The 15,714-nt window shown below is 52.0% G+C and overlaps 1 protein-coding gene across 1 annotated transcript in view; it reads left to right on the forward strand.

Moving 5' to 3' along the window:
- PHLPP1 (PH domain and leucine rich repeat protein phosphatase 1) overlaps positions 1 to 5,283 on the forward strand; it is a 190,808-nt gene extending 185,525 nt beyond the window's left edge. Inside the window, exons 16-18 of the mRNA XM_040985088.1 lie at positions 858 to 1,086; positions 3,113 to 4,185; positions 4,288 to 5,283. Coding sequence (XP_040841022.1) covers positions 858 to 1,086; positions 3,113 to 4,185; positions 4,288 to 4,378 — 1,393 coding nt within the window. The 3' untranslated portion in view covers positions 4,379 to 5,283. The remainder of the gene's footprint in view (positions 1 to 857; positions 1,087 to 3,112; positions 4,186 to 4,287) is intronic.
- Positions 5,284 to 15,714: the final 10,431 nt, after the last annotated feature.

Raw genomic sequence — 15,714 nt, forward strand, 5'->3', positions numbered from 1 at the left:
CCAGGGTCTCATGTGTGCCTCCTGGGATCCCTGTCTTAGAGCGCGATGGTGTGTGAGGAGCTCTTTGATGCTTAGAGTAGCTGTTTGTTCCTGTGCCTGCTCTAGCACATGCAGATACGCAGCCGTGTCTCCAAGCACACTGACACACAACATAGCTGCTGTGGTCACACAGGGGAACCTGTTTATCTTAACTGTCTTACTCTCTGCCACTCAGGAAGAGCAGGACATGACAAGTGTCACCATTTGTTGGTGGCACTTATTTGCTCCTTTGGGTTGTCAGAGTTTGCACACACTTCATGTATTTCGTAAATCTGCAGGTCAGTGGGCATGCAGGGAGGGTAAAGCATAAGCACATCACAACATTCCTTCAGTGCATCTTCTGGAATAAATAGTGCTGGTCCTGAAATGCTTGCTCTGTAAGGCAGGCATGGGAACCAATTCAATACTGAAAGACTCTTACGGGGGCGCACACTTACTGAAAGGAGGGAGGCTGTTGGCCTGGTCCTGAGGTGCAGTGGCTAGTGGGTGTGTTGTGTGAATTCATACCTGGTGATCTGACCTGCTCTCCTGGGAGCAGGGGCTAGCTGGAGAGCTGGGCACTTTTCCTGCTGTCTTTGGAGCATGCAGTGTAGTTGATGGGGGCACAGCAGTCCAAGGGCTCATTCCTTCCAGACTGGTTCCCCACCTCCTGGTATGGGCATGGGTGCTGTCCAATTCCTCCAAGAGGTTGCATCGTGCATACTTAGATGATGGAGGCTGAGTTCCCTGTGTCCCCAGGGCCCAGCCCTCTCCTGGCCCTCCGGAGCAAGGGGTGCGGTCCTCCTGATGAATAAAAACAAACTCTTTCTGGATTCTAGGAAACTTGGAACTGCCGGGCAGAAGCTTGGAGGGTCTGCTGTCCTCTGCCACATCAAGCATGACCCTGTGGACCCAGGAGGCTCCTTCACCTTGACCTCTGCCAATGTGGGCAAGTGCCAAACTGTGCTCTGTCGCAACGGGAAGCCGCTGCCGCTGTCTGCATCGTATGTCATGAGCTGTGAAGAAGAGCTGAAGAGGATTAAACAGCACAAGGCCATTGTCACTGAGGTAAGGAGAAATGTCGCTGCGTGGATCGGTGAGGAGGGCTGGGCCAAGGCAGAAACCAGGAGGGAGCAGCTGCCTTCCAAGAACGTTGTTGAAGTTGGTTTAAACTTAGAGCTTCAAATCCAGAATGACACAGAGCAAATTGCTTGTCCAGCATATCCAAAGACATTTAATGAAGAGGAGATTCAAGCATTTCTCTGTGCCAGATGCCTGGCCGAGTACCGTCTTGGTGACACCACCATTTAACCCCATGAGCCCCTTTGTGCAGGCACTGGATTGGGTCGTGAGCACCCCACACTGCTGGCTCTCAGAGCTTCACTCTGCCACACGAGGGCTATTGCCTGAATGTGCCTGAGCCCAGCTTCTTGTATAGACAGTGAGAATGGTGTTGTACCTGGGTCTTTCTGGTCTTAGAAGGTATGTGTGCCTTTCGGACAGTGGATGTGTCCTTTTGGGTGACATCTTGTATTCTTTTGGAGTGGCACAGTGAGTGGCTCCCAGCTGGTGACAGTTCCTGCCCACCCCTTGGGACATGGGGCAGCATCTGTCTGTGTTTTGATCATCACAGCAAGAGTTGAGAGTGCTAGTGGCATCTGGTGGGTCGAGGCCAGGGTGTTGCAAATCCCACAGCAGGCAGGATAGCCTGTAGTGTGACAAGGTTCATGACCAGGAAGTTATCCCCAATGGGCTCCGGAAGCTCTATTCTACAACATGGAATATGATGCGAGTCATCTGCTGTGTGGATGGAACAATGTGGGGCACAGCGATGAGAGCCTGTGCGGTCCTCTCCTTGACGGAATCATACACACTCAGGAGGTAGAATTTAATGAAAGTTTGTAGTCCGCTACAGAAAAGGGCAGATTCTAGATTTAAGGGACTCATCATATATCACAGATGGCTGTGGAAATGAGTACATTTCAGTTCTGCCTATCGTAGGAGCAGAGAAGATTTAAATGTACACTACCAGGAATCAAAATCAACCTATTGTGGTTCTGGGTGTGTTGAGTGTAAGCCTCAACCTGATGCCTAATGGGACTCAAGTTAATGATCAAAAATCAGATACGCAAAACCACTGGTTCTGAGTTGGGGGAGAGAACCAAAGGCTGGGCAGGCACTCAGAGCTTACTGTGCAAATGCTGCCTGCTTATGACTGGATGAGGAGCTGACAGCAGCTGCGTGTGCATCGTCCCTCATAGAGCTGGAGAGAAATGCATGTTTTCTGAAAGCAACAGTTGCTCACTAGGTGGGCACTGAAAGGTGCATTTGTCGCACTGGAATCTTCTCTGGAAAGAGGTGTGAAAACTAAAGGTGTGAAGAGGCGTGTTACAGACCTGAAGACTTCAGACTGGAAGAATCAACAGGTGCATGGGGGTAGGAAAAAAATAAAGGTCTTTTTGCTGGCAAATGGTCTGGAACTTTGGCTGTTAATGTAAATGGCTTAAGCACAGCTGAACCAAAGCCAGAAAACCTTGCCTTCTCCATTTGCTGCAAGGAAATCGTAAGACTTGGCACCTCTCCCTTAGCATCTGCTTCCACAGGCATGATCACTCAAGCCAGCTGCCCCCAAGGTTTTCTTCACTGGTTAGTAAGTCCTGGCAGTGTCTGTCCTTCTTTGGGACCTTCAGACACTCCAGCTGCTTGAGAGCAGCATGCCGTGGGGGCGTGTCTCCTGTGTCTGTGTTCAGGACATGCATGCCCCAGCCCCTTCGTGCCCTGGAATCCTCTGGGCTTGCAGGCAGAGCTCCCAGCCTTGCTAGCTGTGGGATGCTGGCAGACGGTCAGCTTCACAGAGACGGGTCTCACTCCCGATGCGAACAGGATCCCAGCAGAGCGGGCGATCTCAACACTTTGGTTTTGCGCCTGCTTCTCCTTCCCTGCCCAGTCCTGCTGCTGGGGTTTCCGTGACAGGTCCTCGTGCAGGTAAGCGGTCCTTCTCTCTGCAGGCCACTCACATTCAGAGGCACAGTGCAACTGCCAGCTGCCCAAGGCAACCTACAGAACTGTCTGATTGGGAATCCTTCTTTTCCAGGATGGCAAGGTGAACGGCGTGACTGAGTCCACACGCATCTTGGGCTACACCTTCCTGCACCCCAGCGTGGTGCCCCGGCCCCATGTGCAGTCCGTGCTCCTGACGCCCCAGGACGAGTTCTTCATCCTGGGCAGCAAGGGCTTGTGGGACAGCCTGTCCATTCAGGAAGCTGTGGAGGCCGTGCGCAATGTGCCTGATGCCCTAGCTGCTGCCAAGAAACTGTGCACGTTGGCCCAGAGCTACGGCTGCCACGACAGCATCAGTGCCGTGGTAGTGCAGCTCAGCGTCGCCGAGGACAGCTTCTGCTGCTGCGAGCTCGGTGCCAGTGGGAGCGTGCCGCCACCCAGCCCTGGCATCTTCGCGCCCTCTGTTACCATGGTCATCAAGGACCGGCCCTCTGATGGGCTTGGCGTGCCTTCTTCAAGCAGCGGCATGGCGTCCGAGATAAGCAGCGAGCTCTCCACCTCTGAGATGAGCAGCGAGGTGGGGTCCACGGCCTCCGACGAGCCCCCTAGCGGGGCCCTGAGCGAGAGCAGCCCCGCCTGCCCCGGCGAGCAGCGCTGCATGCTGCACCCCGTGTGTCTGTCCAACTCCTTCCAGCGGCAGCTGTCCAGCGCCACATTCTCCAGCGCCTTCTCGGACAACGGCCTGGACAGCGACGATGAAGAGCCCATCGAGGGCGTCTTCACCAACGGCAGCCGCGTGGAGGTGGAGGTGGACATCCACTGCAGCCGGGCCAAGGAGAAGGAGAAGCAGCTGCTGCAGGGGCCGGCCGAGGCCAGCGATGAAGGTATCGTCATCAGCGCCAACGAGGACGAGCCGGGCCTGCCCAGGAAGGCAGACTTCTCCGCTGTGGGGACCATGGGGCGCCGGCGGGCAAATGGCTCCGTGGCGCCCCAGGAGAGGAGCCACAACGTGATCGAGGTGGCCACGGATGCTCCGCTGAGGAAGCCTGGAGGGTATTTTGCTGCCCCAGCTCAGCCGGATCCTGACGATCAGTTCATCATTCCTCCAGAGCTGGAAGAGGAAGTCAAAGAAATCATGAAGCATCACCAGGAGCAGCAGCAGCAGCAGCTGCAGCCTCCGGGTCCCCCGCTGCAGCCGCCTCTGGTACAGCCGCCCCCGGCGCACCTGCTGCAGCCGCCTGTGGTGCAGCCGCCCCCGGCTCCCCTACTGCAGCAGCCCCCGGTGCCCCCGCTGCAGCCGCCGCTGCCACGGCCGTTCCCGGTGGACCAGCTGCCAGACTATTACGATACACCACTATGACCCGCTCTGAGTACTATTTAAACAATAAACTAACCAAGCAAGGCCAAGTGGCAGAGTCTCCCAGGCTCACATTAAACCAGGGGTTCAACTCCACATCCTTCTCCCACACACTGTTCCCGGCTGTCTGCAGCTAATCTGTAGATTCTCCTATTTTTTTTAATAACCACTTTTCTTTTAGTGATGCTTTATGAATATGATTTAAATTTGTTAATTTCTTCTAACATATCAGATGTGTAAAGACAGAACAAAAGGTTTAATATATTACAGAGAGACAATTAATGATAATGTAATATTTTTTAAAATGGCTTTTGGTTTTGTTTGTGTGGCAAGGCAGGGCAGGTTGCCGTTGCTGAATGACTTAATAATATTGTAATTCTGTATTTCTTTCGGGGGGGAGGCTTTTTTTCTTTTGTCTTGAAAATGATAGACATTTGTAGAATATGGAGACTAACTCTTAGGAGTTGCTGTACCCTGTCAGGTGACCCAAGTCACTGAGACCCGCTCATTTTCTCTGAGAGAACAGTTGATTGAGAAATTTCTATTGTAAATAGTTGAGTGTTGTATAGCAATGCTTCCGATGTTTTGTAGTCTTGGCATAAGGATACAGCCCTAATAACTGACTCTCCTCGTCTACGCCGTCCCTGGGGTCTCGCGGACCCCTGCAGCACGCACACCTTCGGGGCGTCCAGGGAGGAGGCCGAGCACAGGCAGCGGGGAGGCGGATCTGGGCCGCTGGACGGGAGCCTGCCCCCCGAGGCCCCGGGCCTGCGTCCTTCCCCCTGCCCGGACACGGTCTGTGTTCCTTGCTGCCGCGCTCAGCATGCCTGTATAGAGCTCCCACAGACCATGGAAATACCCAGAGTTCTATTAAAGCAGAATGCACAACGGACATGTCATAATTTTTGTTATAATAAATATGAAATTTACAAGTATTGGACCCATCTGCTTTTGTCTCAGCAGCCAGATGTGTCAGAGATAATCACAGCAGCTTGGCTCTGGGGGGTATGGGGGGCATTGGACGTTTCTGACTTCGATTATTTTTTTAAGGACCCAACTAAATAACTCATATTGAATGAAGTAGTAAAGTTAACCTGTGGCTGGGCCGTGCATATAGCTCCCTTGCAGCCTTTTCATTTCTGATTATTTTTATGTAAAGTTGAGGTTGCTTAGATGAGATTCCCTGGGAAACAGCTACTCCCACAAAGCCAAGTTCACACTCAGCTCGCCGGAACCCCGAGCCCACAGGCAGGTTAAAATGCCTTTTATTTGAGCAGCGAAGGTAAGGGCTGGCCGGCCCCTCTGCACCGTGAGCAGAAGTGATTTGCTAGAGACTCAGTGTCAGTCTGCATCCCGCCCTGGGCAGCCAGGCCAGCACTCTGGCTTCGTCTTGGTGATGGCTTCATGTCCGTCAGCTTGCAGATGGTGCCCGTCGGACGCCACAGAGGCCGGGCCAGAAGGATCTGTTCATCTCGGGCCTCTGAGTGACCCAGGGACCGTGGGAGCTAGACTTGCTAGGCGCTCCCAGGGCTCTCCCCCTCCGGCTGGGTAGGTGGAGGCACAGCCACATCAGGAGCTGGCCCCTGTGACACTGCAGTCTCTGCCTCCTTCAGTCCTCACCCTCCACCCTGCAGATCGGAGCTGACGGGCAAGGCTGTGGGCTTGGGCACAAGTGCCCTGGCCCCTGCCTGGCATCTGGACTGTTCTCTGCCTTGCTCTTTAGGTGCTGCTCTGGGCAGAGCTCAACGTCACAGGCTGCCGGGGTAGACCACTTGCCCCACAGCTGTCGGGGGATGGCAGGAGCTTCGGGACTCTGGGTCCCTAGTACTGGTGTGTGCCAAGAAGACATCTCCTTTCCTGACTTGCGTGATTGGCAGCCAATGCGTGCTTCCTTCCATGTCTCATGGAAGTCTGGAGTTCCATACTCGTGCTGCACGTTAGCTGCTGTGCAGATCAAGGGTGCAGTGGCACCCTTAGGAGCTTGGGACGAAGAGAGTGTGCAAATGATGAGTTGTCTAGTTGAGCATGTGTTGTGTGGCCAAGGAGACGGAGACACGGGTCTTCATGCTGTTGCATAGGAGACTCCTTTCATTCTCATATGTGTTCATGAGATAGTGCCTAAACGGACGTGTTGAGCTGTGCACCAAATTAGGAAGTGCTTTTTGAATATTCTTAACACTTTGAGCATCTTGGAAGTCTTGGCTCCTGCTTGCTATAGTTTGCTTTCTGCTGGGAAATTCAGGTAATTGGGAAAGGGCTCGTGCAGGCACTTAGCGCAGAAGCTTCACTCTGGCTCGCAGCCAGCTGATAGAATAAAAGCACCTGACTGGGGACCCTGGAGGCTGGGGAGCCCTGGGACAGCCAGGGAGTACCGGCTTTGACAAGGGGCCTGGAGACCAGGCCTGTCTGACTGGTTTTCTTCTGATTGCTTTTGTCACAGCGCCACCTGCTGGTGAGTGTAGACTCTCGTGGAACTGGACTTGACTCTTTGTCCCCCCAACCTGCCGCAGTAGCGTTTCTTACTTCCACCTAGAAGCCTAATACACAGCTGTCCCAGAACCGTCAGATGTGGCAGGGACACAGGAGTATGTGCACTGTTTCCTGTGCCATGGTCCTCTGCTTTGTAAGGTGGTGGTACTGACAACGACTTGTTCCTGCAATGGGTCCTGTTTGCATTGGGAACTTGAGCTATAGAAATAACAAGAGGAAGAATGAGGAATTATAGTTGAGATGTGAGAGTCATCCGTGAACACCGTCCGATTCCTTATTCCTCGTGGGCAGGAAAACAAAAAACAAAATTCTGCAAGGTGCTTTGAGCCTGTTGCTTAAGGTGCCTGCTGGACCTGCCCATTGGGGAAGAGTCACTCCCATTGGTCAGGTGAACACACGTACCCAAACACACCAGAAGCCAGCAAGGCTGTAACGTGTGGGGCCCTGGGACCTGCCCAGGCCAGTGCATCAGGTAGCTGGTTTGTGAATGGAAAAGTCTGATGTGTCGTTACCATCAAGTAAGAACTAGCAGCGATCAGAAAGGAAAAGAACGCAGCCAAGGGACGGTTTGGAAGGGGGAGCTCCTGGGATCATGTCTTTCAGGATTGTTGCTGGAGAGAAGCAACTGACAGACTAATATTTCTTATTATCACAGAATTTCACTTGTCTTCCAGTTCATCCCGCCCAACTTATATTTGTTTTTTGTTTTTTTTAAGATTTACTTTATTTTTATTGGAACGGCAGATATACAGAGAGACAGAGAGGAAGATCTTCCGTCCAATGGTTCGTTCCCCAAGTGACCACAACAGCTGGGGCTGAGCCAATCCGAAGCCAGGAGCCAGGAGCCAGGAGCTTCTTCCAGGTCTCCCACATGGGTGTAGGGCCCCAAGGCTTTGGGCCGTCCTTGGCTGCTTTCCCAGGCCACAAGCAGAGAGCTGGATGGGAAGCAGGGCTGCCAGGATTAGAACTGGTGACCATATGGGATCCTGGTGTGTGCAAGGCAAGGACTTCAACCACTACACTATAATGCCGCCCCCCCCCCCAATTTATATTTGTGCTAGTGGCTGTATACCAGCTCTGGTTTGGTCTTGTCATTCATCTGTGAGTAACCAGTTGTTACTGTATTTAAAAAATGACTTAGCATGTTTTTGATAAACCCCACCCTATTCAGTACCAATATGACAACAGAATTCATGTTTAGTTTGGTAAACATCTGGCCCTGATGGAGAGGTGGACGTAGGCCCTGCACTGGCAGCCCAGGCTATGCTAGTGACAGACCAGAAACAGCACAGCACCCCATTCATGGGTCAGTCCATGGCAGGGAAGCCCCTGGGCTTGGCGTTAGGATGCCAGCTGAGGAGCACCCAGTGCCTGGCTTGGCTGCAGTGGCGAGTGCCCAGCCGGAACCCGTGCTGGAAGCCCCACATGTGCCTCCCCGTGTAGACAGTGGAAGGAAGTAGGCTGCCTTCCATTGTTGGTTGTGCGGTCAGGGAGACCCATGCTGCCCCTGCCCTGAATTTACCCATAAACAAACGCTGCCTTTATTGGCCTTGGCTTCATTAATCCCTTCATTCCTTTCTAGATCAGAAACACGATGTTCTGTCCTGTTCAGAGGGGAGGCAAATAGGACACTTGGAGAACAGGCCTCTGTCTGCCTGTGCCGACTTAGCCCATTTCCATTCCTCTCAGTTTCCGAGGACTTGGAACTGAAACTGGCTTCCAACTAGAACATCAGGAACTTTCTAGTCGTTGGTGTTTCTCAGGTCTTACTCCAATGAACTTAAACTTTCCCCTAGTTACTGCTGATTTTTCATCTATTGAAAGAAAGCTGAAATGGCATCCAGGATGGTTTTCCTGAATGTTAACACCTGCAGCTGTTGATTCTTGAACCCATTTTGAAATCATTCACTTTTCTGAGTCTTCATGAAAACTGAGCCACAGTTAACATAAACCAGTTTCCAAGAACAAATGAAACCCACAAAATTAATGTGTATCAGACTTAAAAGTATCTGAAGGGGCCATTGTTGTGTTAAGCCGCCACCTACAATGCTGTCATTCCAAATGAGTGCCGGTTCAAGTCCAGCTGCCCCACTTTGTATTCAATTCCCTGCTAAAGTTTCTGGGAAAGCAGTAGAAGATGGTCTGAGTCCTTGGACCCCTACACCTGTGTGGGAGACGTGGGGGAAGTTTCTGGCTCCCAGCTTTGCCTGACCCAGCTCCAACAGTTACAGCATTTGGGGAATGAACCAATAGATAAGAGACACTGCTCTTGCTTTCTCTCATACTGTGTGTGCGCGCGCGCGTGTGTGTGTGTGTGTGTGTGTGTGTGTGTGTGTGTGTGTGTAGTTCTGAACTTCAAATAAATATATATATATTTTAAAATAAAAATTATCTGGGAGGCAGAAAGAGAGGAATCTGGATACCTGGATTGTCACATATTGACACTTTGTCTTGCCTGCTTGCCTCTCCCAGCACGTGTCCTAAGGCGGAGATGGGTTAGCATAGGGAGGTGGAGCAAAGGCCAGGACCCCAGTTTTTCCAGAAAGGGTTACTCTCATTCTTGTGTGAGCAGCTTCATGGCATGGACAAGAACTCAAGTGTCCCTGCTGCCAGGCAGACTCCAAAGCAAGGCTTTGTGTGAGTGTCTTTGGTCCCAGAGGTGGTGTGCTCCCCTGTGAGAGCTCCCCATGCCGAGCACCAACAGGAACTGCTGGAGCACTGGCTCTGTGCAAAGTGCTGTGGGAAAGGGGCCCAGGGATGAGCCAGCATGGTACTCGACTGGGAAGACAAACCCAAAGAATCAAGTGGGGCAGGCAATGGACCCAGACTTATACCCAGTCTGAGATTGCAAATATGCTACCCCAAGTGCCAAATCATCTAAATCCCAGCTCTGCCTGTGGGCATAGAAAATTTGTTCTGTTGAGGTTCCTGTTGGTCATCTTCAAGCACCTGTCTGCTGACCTTCCACTTTCAGGGCTGAAAGAGGAACAAGTGTCTCCATCTCACACACTGCTTGCCTCGTGCTGCCTCGACAGCCCGTCGCCACGGCTGCCCTGATGCCCTGGAGGCCCTGCGGAAGTCAGCAAACACAGAGGATGCAGGGGTGAGAGAAGGTCAGTGCCCTCTGCTGAGGGAACACCAGGGACAATGGGGCAAAGGGAGCTGGAGGGGCCTGGGCTGGTGTGCCCTGTGCCCTGTGCCAGCTCCAAATGGTTCTTGTGGATGGACAGGTCCGCTCTGCTCAGCTTCGGGTTCTACACTCTTGTGGGAAATGGGAACAGCAGCCACACTCCATTCCTCATGCCTGCCTTGCCTACACCCAGAGGCCCCCTCTGTTTTATTTCAACATGTTTTCAGGGCCCAGCATTTGGCCTGGCAGTTAAAATAGGCTGCCTGTGTGTCAGCCTGTGGGGGATCCAGCCCCAGGTCAAGCTTCTGACGTCAGCTTCCTGCTAATGCAGACCTTAAGAGATGACCAGTGATGGCTCGAGCAGATGGTTCCCTGCCACCCATGAGGGAGACCTGGGATGGAGGTCCCAGCTTTGCTCTAATCCCGCAAATGTTTCCAGCCATAGCGCCTCTTCTAGCCTGCTGAACATGGCCTCGCTGGGTGTCAGAGTGAGGCCTGAGCAAGCAGCCAACCCCTGGGAGTAACCCAGATGACCCCTCGCTCCAGCCATGGGCAGGACTGTAGAAATCGCAGTGACTTGGGGTATGCTATTGCTAGGAGCATCCTTAAGCTAAACAAGGAGCCAGCTCTTGAGAGCAACGCAGGTCTTGGACCTTCTCCTCTCCCTCCTGGGGCTGTGGAGATGGCTCATCCCTCCCAGTCTTCAGCTACAACTCTCCAAGGGGCTCTCAGAGCTGCTCACTCCCCCCTTGCACTTGTCCCTGACTGCCTCCTCCTCCAGTTCCTCAAAATGTGAGTTCAAACTTCCTTGCCACCGTGCTGAAGCCCCTTCTGAAACAACCCATCCAGACTTCTCCAAGGAAACTTCTAGAAAGGAGACACTTGCAGCGACCTCATTCTATCCCCTTCCCTCCAAGGAGGGAGTTTATCCTGTTACTTTCCCCTCCCAGCCCCTGGGGACTGTGAAGTTGTGTCCCCTGCCTTCCTCCTTGAGAGCATGCACAAGATCCCTCCTTGTCACAAGAAGGAAAAACATCTCTTCCTGGCCCTGATGTGGGTCAGGCTCTTCCAAGCCCCACCCCCAGGGCAGGCCCCGCCTCCTCCATCCCCATTCTGCTCTCTCCCAATCCCCTAGACTCTCTTCCCTACTGGCCCACCTTGGCCTGTCCCAGCTACTGGCAGCCTTGCTCACGGGCCATTCACCCTTTCAAGCTCTCCATTTCAGCAGTCACCCCTCTTGCTTCACCTTTGTCCTGGCGTCCGGCTATGGCTTTTCCGCCCCATTCTTCACCTGATCCTGTAGGGTGGTGACCCCAGAGCCTCCTCTTGGCCCCTCCCTCATGCTTGCCCCCCCCCATTGCCCCCTGAATATCCCCTTCTAGGCCTGCAACTCTGACACTGGCTCCAGCACTACCTCCCGCACTGCCAGGACCCACCCGGCTCCATCTGCCTCCTGTGACTCTGCTCTAAACATCTGTGTGCCAATCGAACTTTATTATTTATATCCTCTCTGTGGCTGATTCTGTGTTACAAGAAAAGAACTAAGACATTGAGAAAGAGACTTGATGTCCCATAAAGCATAAAATATTTACTGCTGGCCCTTCTCAGGAGAAACCCTGCCAGTCCCTGTAGTGTCTGCAGTGGACACTGGGCCACTGTGGACGGTCACTGTGTTGTCTTACCTTCCTCAGAGATGGCCTTACTTTATTGTCCAAACCCTTTATGGAAAATACCTCCTCCAGCCATCATCTTGTAGTGTCCAAGTGCTTTCTAAAATCACCCCCAGCCCCGCCCCATTCCTTTTGTTCCAGCATGCTGTCTGCAGAGAGGGACTCCAATGGAACAGGTTTTGTTTGATGGGGCCCCTTGCAATCTCCTCTCAGTTGCTGCTGCCTTCTGGCTCAGCCGTGCACCAGAGGCTTTCTTTCAGGGCTGGGACCGGCGTGGCCAGACCTCAGGGCTCCAGAAGAAGAGGTGTGGATGAAGCTGAGATGGAGGTCAAGGAGAGGCAGTGCTGTGAACAGGAAGAAGAGAGGGACTTGTTCGCTGATAGGTAGGGTGGGGTGGCAAGTGGACGGATGGATGTGACTAAGGGTAAACAGCAGGGCTGAGGGCTTCAGGTTCAACTGACCTAGCAGGATTCCTGAGGAAGGCAGGCCTGGCTGATAGGCTGACCAGGGTGGGGATAAGGAACTTCATCTTCAAAGTGTTTTGTGGGATTGTTGATGTAACCGGGGAGCATGCCCTGGCTCCAAAAGGGGACCTGGGGGAGTCAGACGCAAGTTCAGGCAAAGGAGAGGCCCTGTGCCCCTCTGACTCCAGCCATAGCCCTTGGGCTGCGAGGCCTGCCCTTGGGAAGGATGCGTTGGATGGAGTGGCTGCTGTATCCACAGCCACTGAATCCCCCTGGGATTGGAGAGCAGAGTGGTTTCCCTCTTTTCCCAGGAAGACTTGGGCCAGGACGTCAACGCTGTGGGTAGTTTGGGATCTTTTCATCCTGGGTAGATGAGCTTGGGCCAAATTTAGCTCCTAAAAAAGGGCTTTGAGGTGCTCTTGGCATCTCCAGATCTGTCGCTAGTGATGCAGTGAAGGCGTCACTGGGCCAGTGACGTCCAGAGAAAAAGCCAGCCCCTCCACCTCCCTGGGTGGATTTGGGGCATACAAGCCAGGGTCCAGAGCCAGCTTGGCAAGTGGCCTGTGCAGAGGAAGGATCGGTGGCTTATGGGAAGGAGCTGCTGAGATAAAGCTTGACACAGTCCTGTTGGTTCCCTCTGGTACCTTCCTGGGCATTGCATTGCTGGGGCCAAGGGGAAACTACAGTCAGGTTTATAGAAAATATCTAGGATCTCCTGTGGGACGGGGTGGGTTATTAACTCTCACATTTGGTCAAGGTTGTTGAAATTCCTGAAAAGTTCTTTTTTCTTCTGGAAGGATTTTGGCATTCTTTCCTGATTCCAGGATTTCACACAGGCATCTGCCGCCTTGGAGGTTTCATGAGGAAAAGGCTACCTTACTCCTGCTTTGTGAATCAGGCTGCGTGTTATTAACTTGTGACACAATGACACAATGTTGTGCCTCAAAGAAAGCCCTGACTCGGCAGAGAGCATGGCCCCCATGGGCTTCTGGTTGGGTACCCTGCTTTTTCAGCACTAGCCATAACCAACCATTATCAGAAAGGTGCTGGGAATAAAACAGTGCCTCCCTGTGCCCCAGAAGCTAGAAAGATAGCCAACCATCCTTCTCCTATGAAATAATACTCAGAACAATGTGCAATATGAAACTTGCAAGTTGTTTATTTCCAGAATTTTCCATTTAATATTTTTAGACTATAGTTGATCTCAGGTAGTTGAAACCACAGAAACCCAACTGTAGATAAGAGGACTTGCCATTTTGTTTCTCAAAATCTTCACCACCCAGGGGAGAGGAAGTCATTTTAAATCTAGGGTCCTGGAACAGGCAGCCCTGAGTTCCATCTTGATCTGAATCTGCTCCTAATTGGTTGGAGGTCTTCTTTGGTCTGAGTGTCTGTCTTCCCCTCATTCCAACACATACACATTCTTTTTTTTTCTGACTTATTTTTATTGAAAAGGCAGATTTATGGAGACAAGGAGAAATAGAAAGATCTTCCATTGACCACAACAGCCAGAGCAAGCTGATCTGAAGCCAGGAGCCAACACTACCCTCAAGTCTCCCACATGGGTGTAGGGTCCCAATGGGCCATCCTCCACTGCCTTCCCAGGCCACAAGCAGGGAGCTGCATGGAAAATGGAGCAGCTGGGACACGAACCAGCACCCACATGGGATTCTGGTGGTTGCAGGGGGAAGGTTAGCCAATTGAACCATTGCGCTGGATCACACACATTCTAAACTTGAAAGCTAGTTACTACTGTGATTGTATTCAGAAGTGGAGCCTTTGTGATATGTTAAGATCATGAGGGTTGTGTCCTGACTTGTAGCCTGCCACATCAATGACCTAAGTCATTGTAACTTTTTTACAGAAGGAGACCTTAAAGGGACACAGCAAGGAGGAGCCATCTGTGAGCTAGAAAGGGGGTGTTTACCAGACCACACTGCTGTTACTCCTTGATTCAGGACCTCCCAGGTTCCAGGGCCCTGAGGCTCTACATCCTTTTGTTTGTAAGATATCCACCCAGGGTATGGTGTGTTATCCCAGCAGCCCAAATAGACCCAGACAGAGACCTTGGCCACTGGCCTCCCAGGGCTTGGGTTAATTTGTCTGCACACTGGGACTTGGTCCACAGGCCTCAGACTCCACAAGGAAACAGAGCTGATAGGACAGACTGGCATGGCTCATGGGAAAGGGCTCATTTGCAAGGGAGCAGCCACGAGCTCAGCAGCTGAGCTGGCTTCACAGGCACTTTCTTCCCACAGTGGTTTTTAGAGAATGTTCAGGAGGCCCGTGGAGAATTACGGGAGCAGCATCGCTGGGCAGCAAATGGTTGCTTCAGGTGTGGGGAATTTGGACTCCAACAAGAAGTTCAAGTTCTCTGAGCCTTAATGCTAACTGCTTCTGGGGGCTTCTTCCGCATCTGTTGCATCTTCTTAAATCACACGGGAGAGGGAGCACTGTCCCACTTTCTAAAAATAAATTCTCCTAAAACTCTTATATTATTATAGCTTAAGTTTTTCTAGGCAAGCAACTAGAAGAAAATAGCTTCTGTTTTACTCTGCTGTTGAATTTAGTGCTGTTGACGTAGTCTGCCATAAATTGACAGAGTGTTGTTGTGGTGCAGTCATCTTATCTCATGACGTCAAACACATCTCCTAGGCAACACCCACTCATCCCATCCAAATTGGAACTTCCAGTGTTCTGCACTAAGCTATTCTATCTTAGCTTTTCTTGTCACAGGAAGGCCACTTCTATCCACCTGTTTGCCAGGTGTCACCCTGGATTCCTCTGTCTCCATTCTGCCTAACCAGTTCCATGACAGTTCCAAACCAGCTGTGTCTATCCATCTTCACTGTTACCCAATTATTACTTCTCCTTTGTGCCTCTATAAGAGATCCCACTGTGGTACCCAGTCCCATATACTTCCTAGCATAACCATCATTATTAAATGTGAAGGCCATGGCAGGCTCCCCAGGCCAGGTCTCCAATGGCCTCCTGTCATTTGGAGTAAATACCAACTCCTCATCAGAACCCATGTGACTATGTATGGCACCATCCTGACATCTGTCTGTGCTTGGCCTCTATGCTTTCCCTCTGGTCTCAGCACTGTGACATCTTCATTCAGGCGACATTCTGTACACTAAAGGTGTTCAGAGTCATCTTTAGCCCTGCCCCACAAAGCAGCCGGCAAAGCCCACCCACACCTGTGACAATAAAAATGCATCCAGACACTAGCAACTTCTCCTGGACGGGGTATGCAGATCCTCCTGGGTGACAATGCTTCCTGCCTGTCACACGAGCCAACCGTGTTTTCCCTACAGATCCATCCTGGGGTTCTCCCTTTAGTGTTCTTCCTTATCCCCACGTCTGATGCCTCCTCTGCCCTGACCTTCATTGGCATGTTGCCCCTCAGAAGAGTCTTTCCTAGCCCCTTCAAAGTCACCCTGCCCGAGATTGCATTTTTAAAGATTTATTTTATTTGGCAGGCAGAGCTACTATGAAAGGAAGAAAGATCTTCCATCTGCTGATTCACTCCTCAAATGGCCACAACAGCCAGGGCTGGGCCAGGTCAAAGGAACCAGGAATTCC

This window comes from Ochotona curzoniae, unplaced genomic scaffold (assembly GCF_017591425.1).
Source record: "Ochotona curzoniae isolate NIBS_2020 unplaced genomic scaffold, NIBS_Ocur_1.0 contig_43, whole genome shotgun sequence".
Classification (NCBI taxonomy): Eukaryota; Metazoa; Chordata; class Mammalia; order Lagomorpha; family Ochotonidae; genus Ochotona; species Ochotona curzoniae.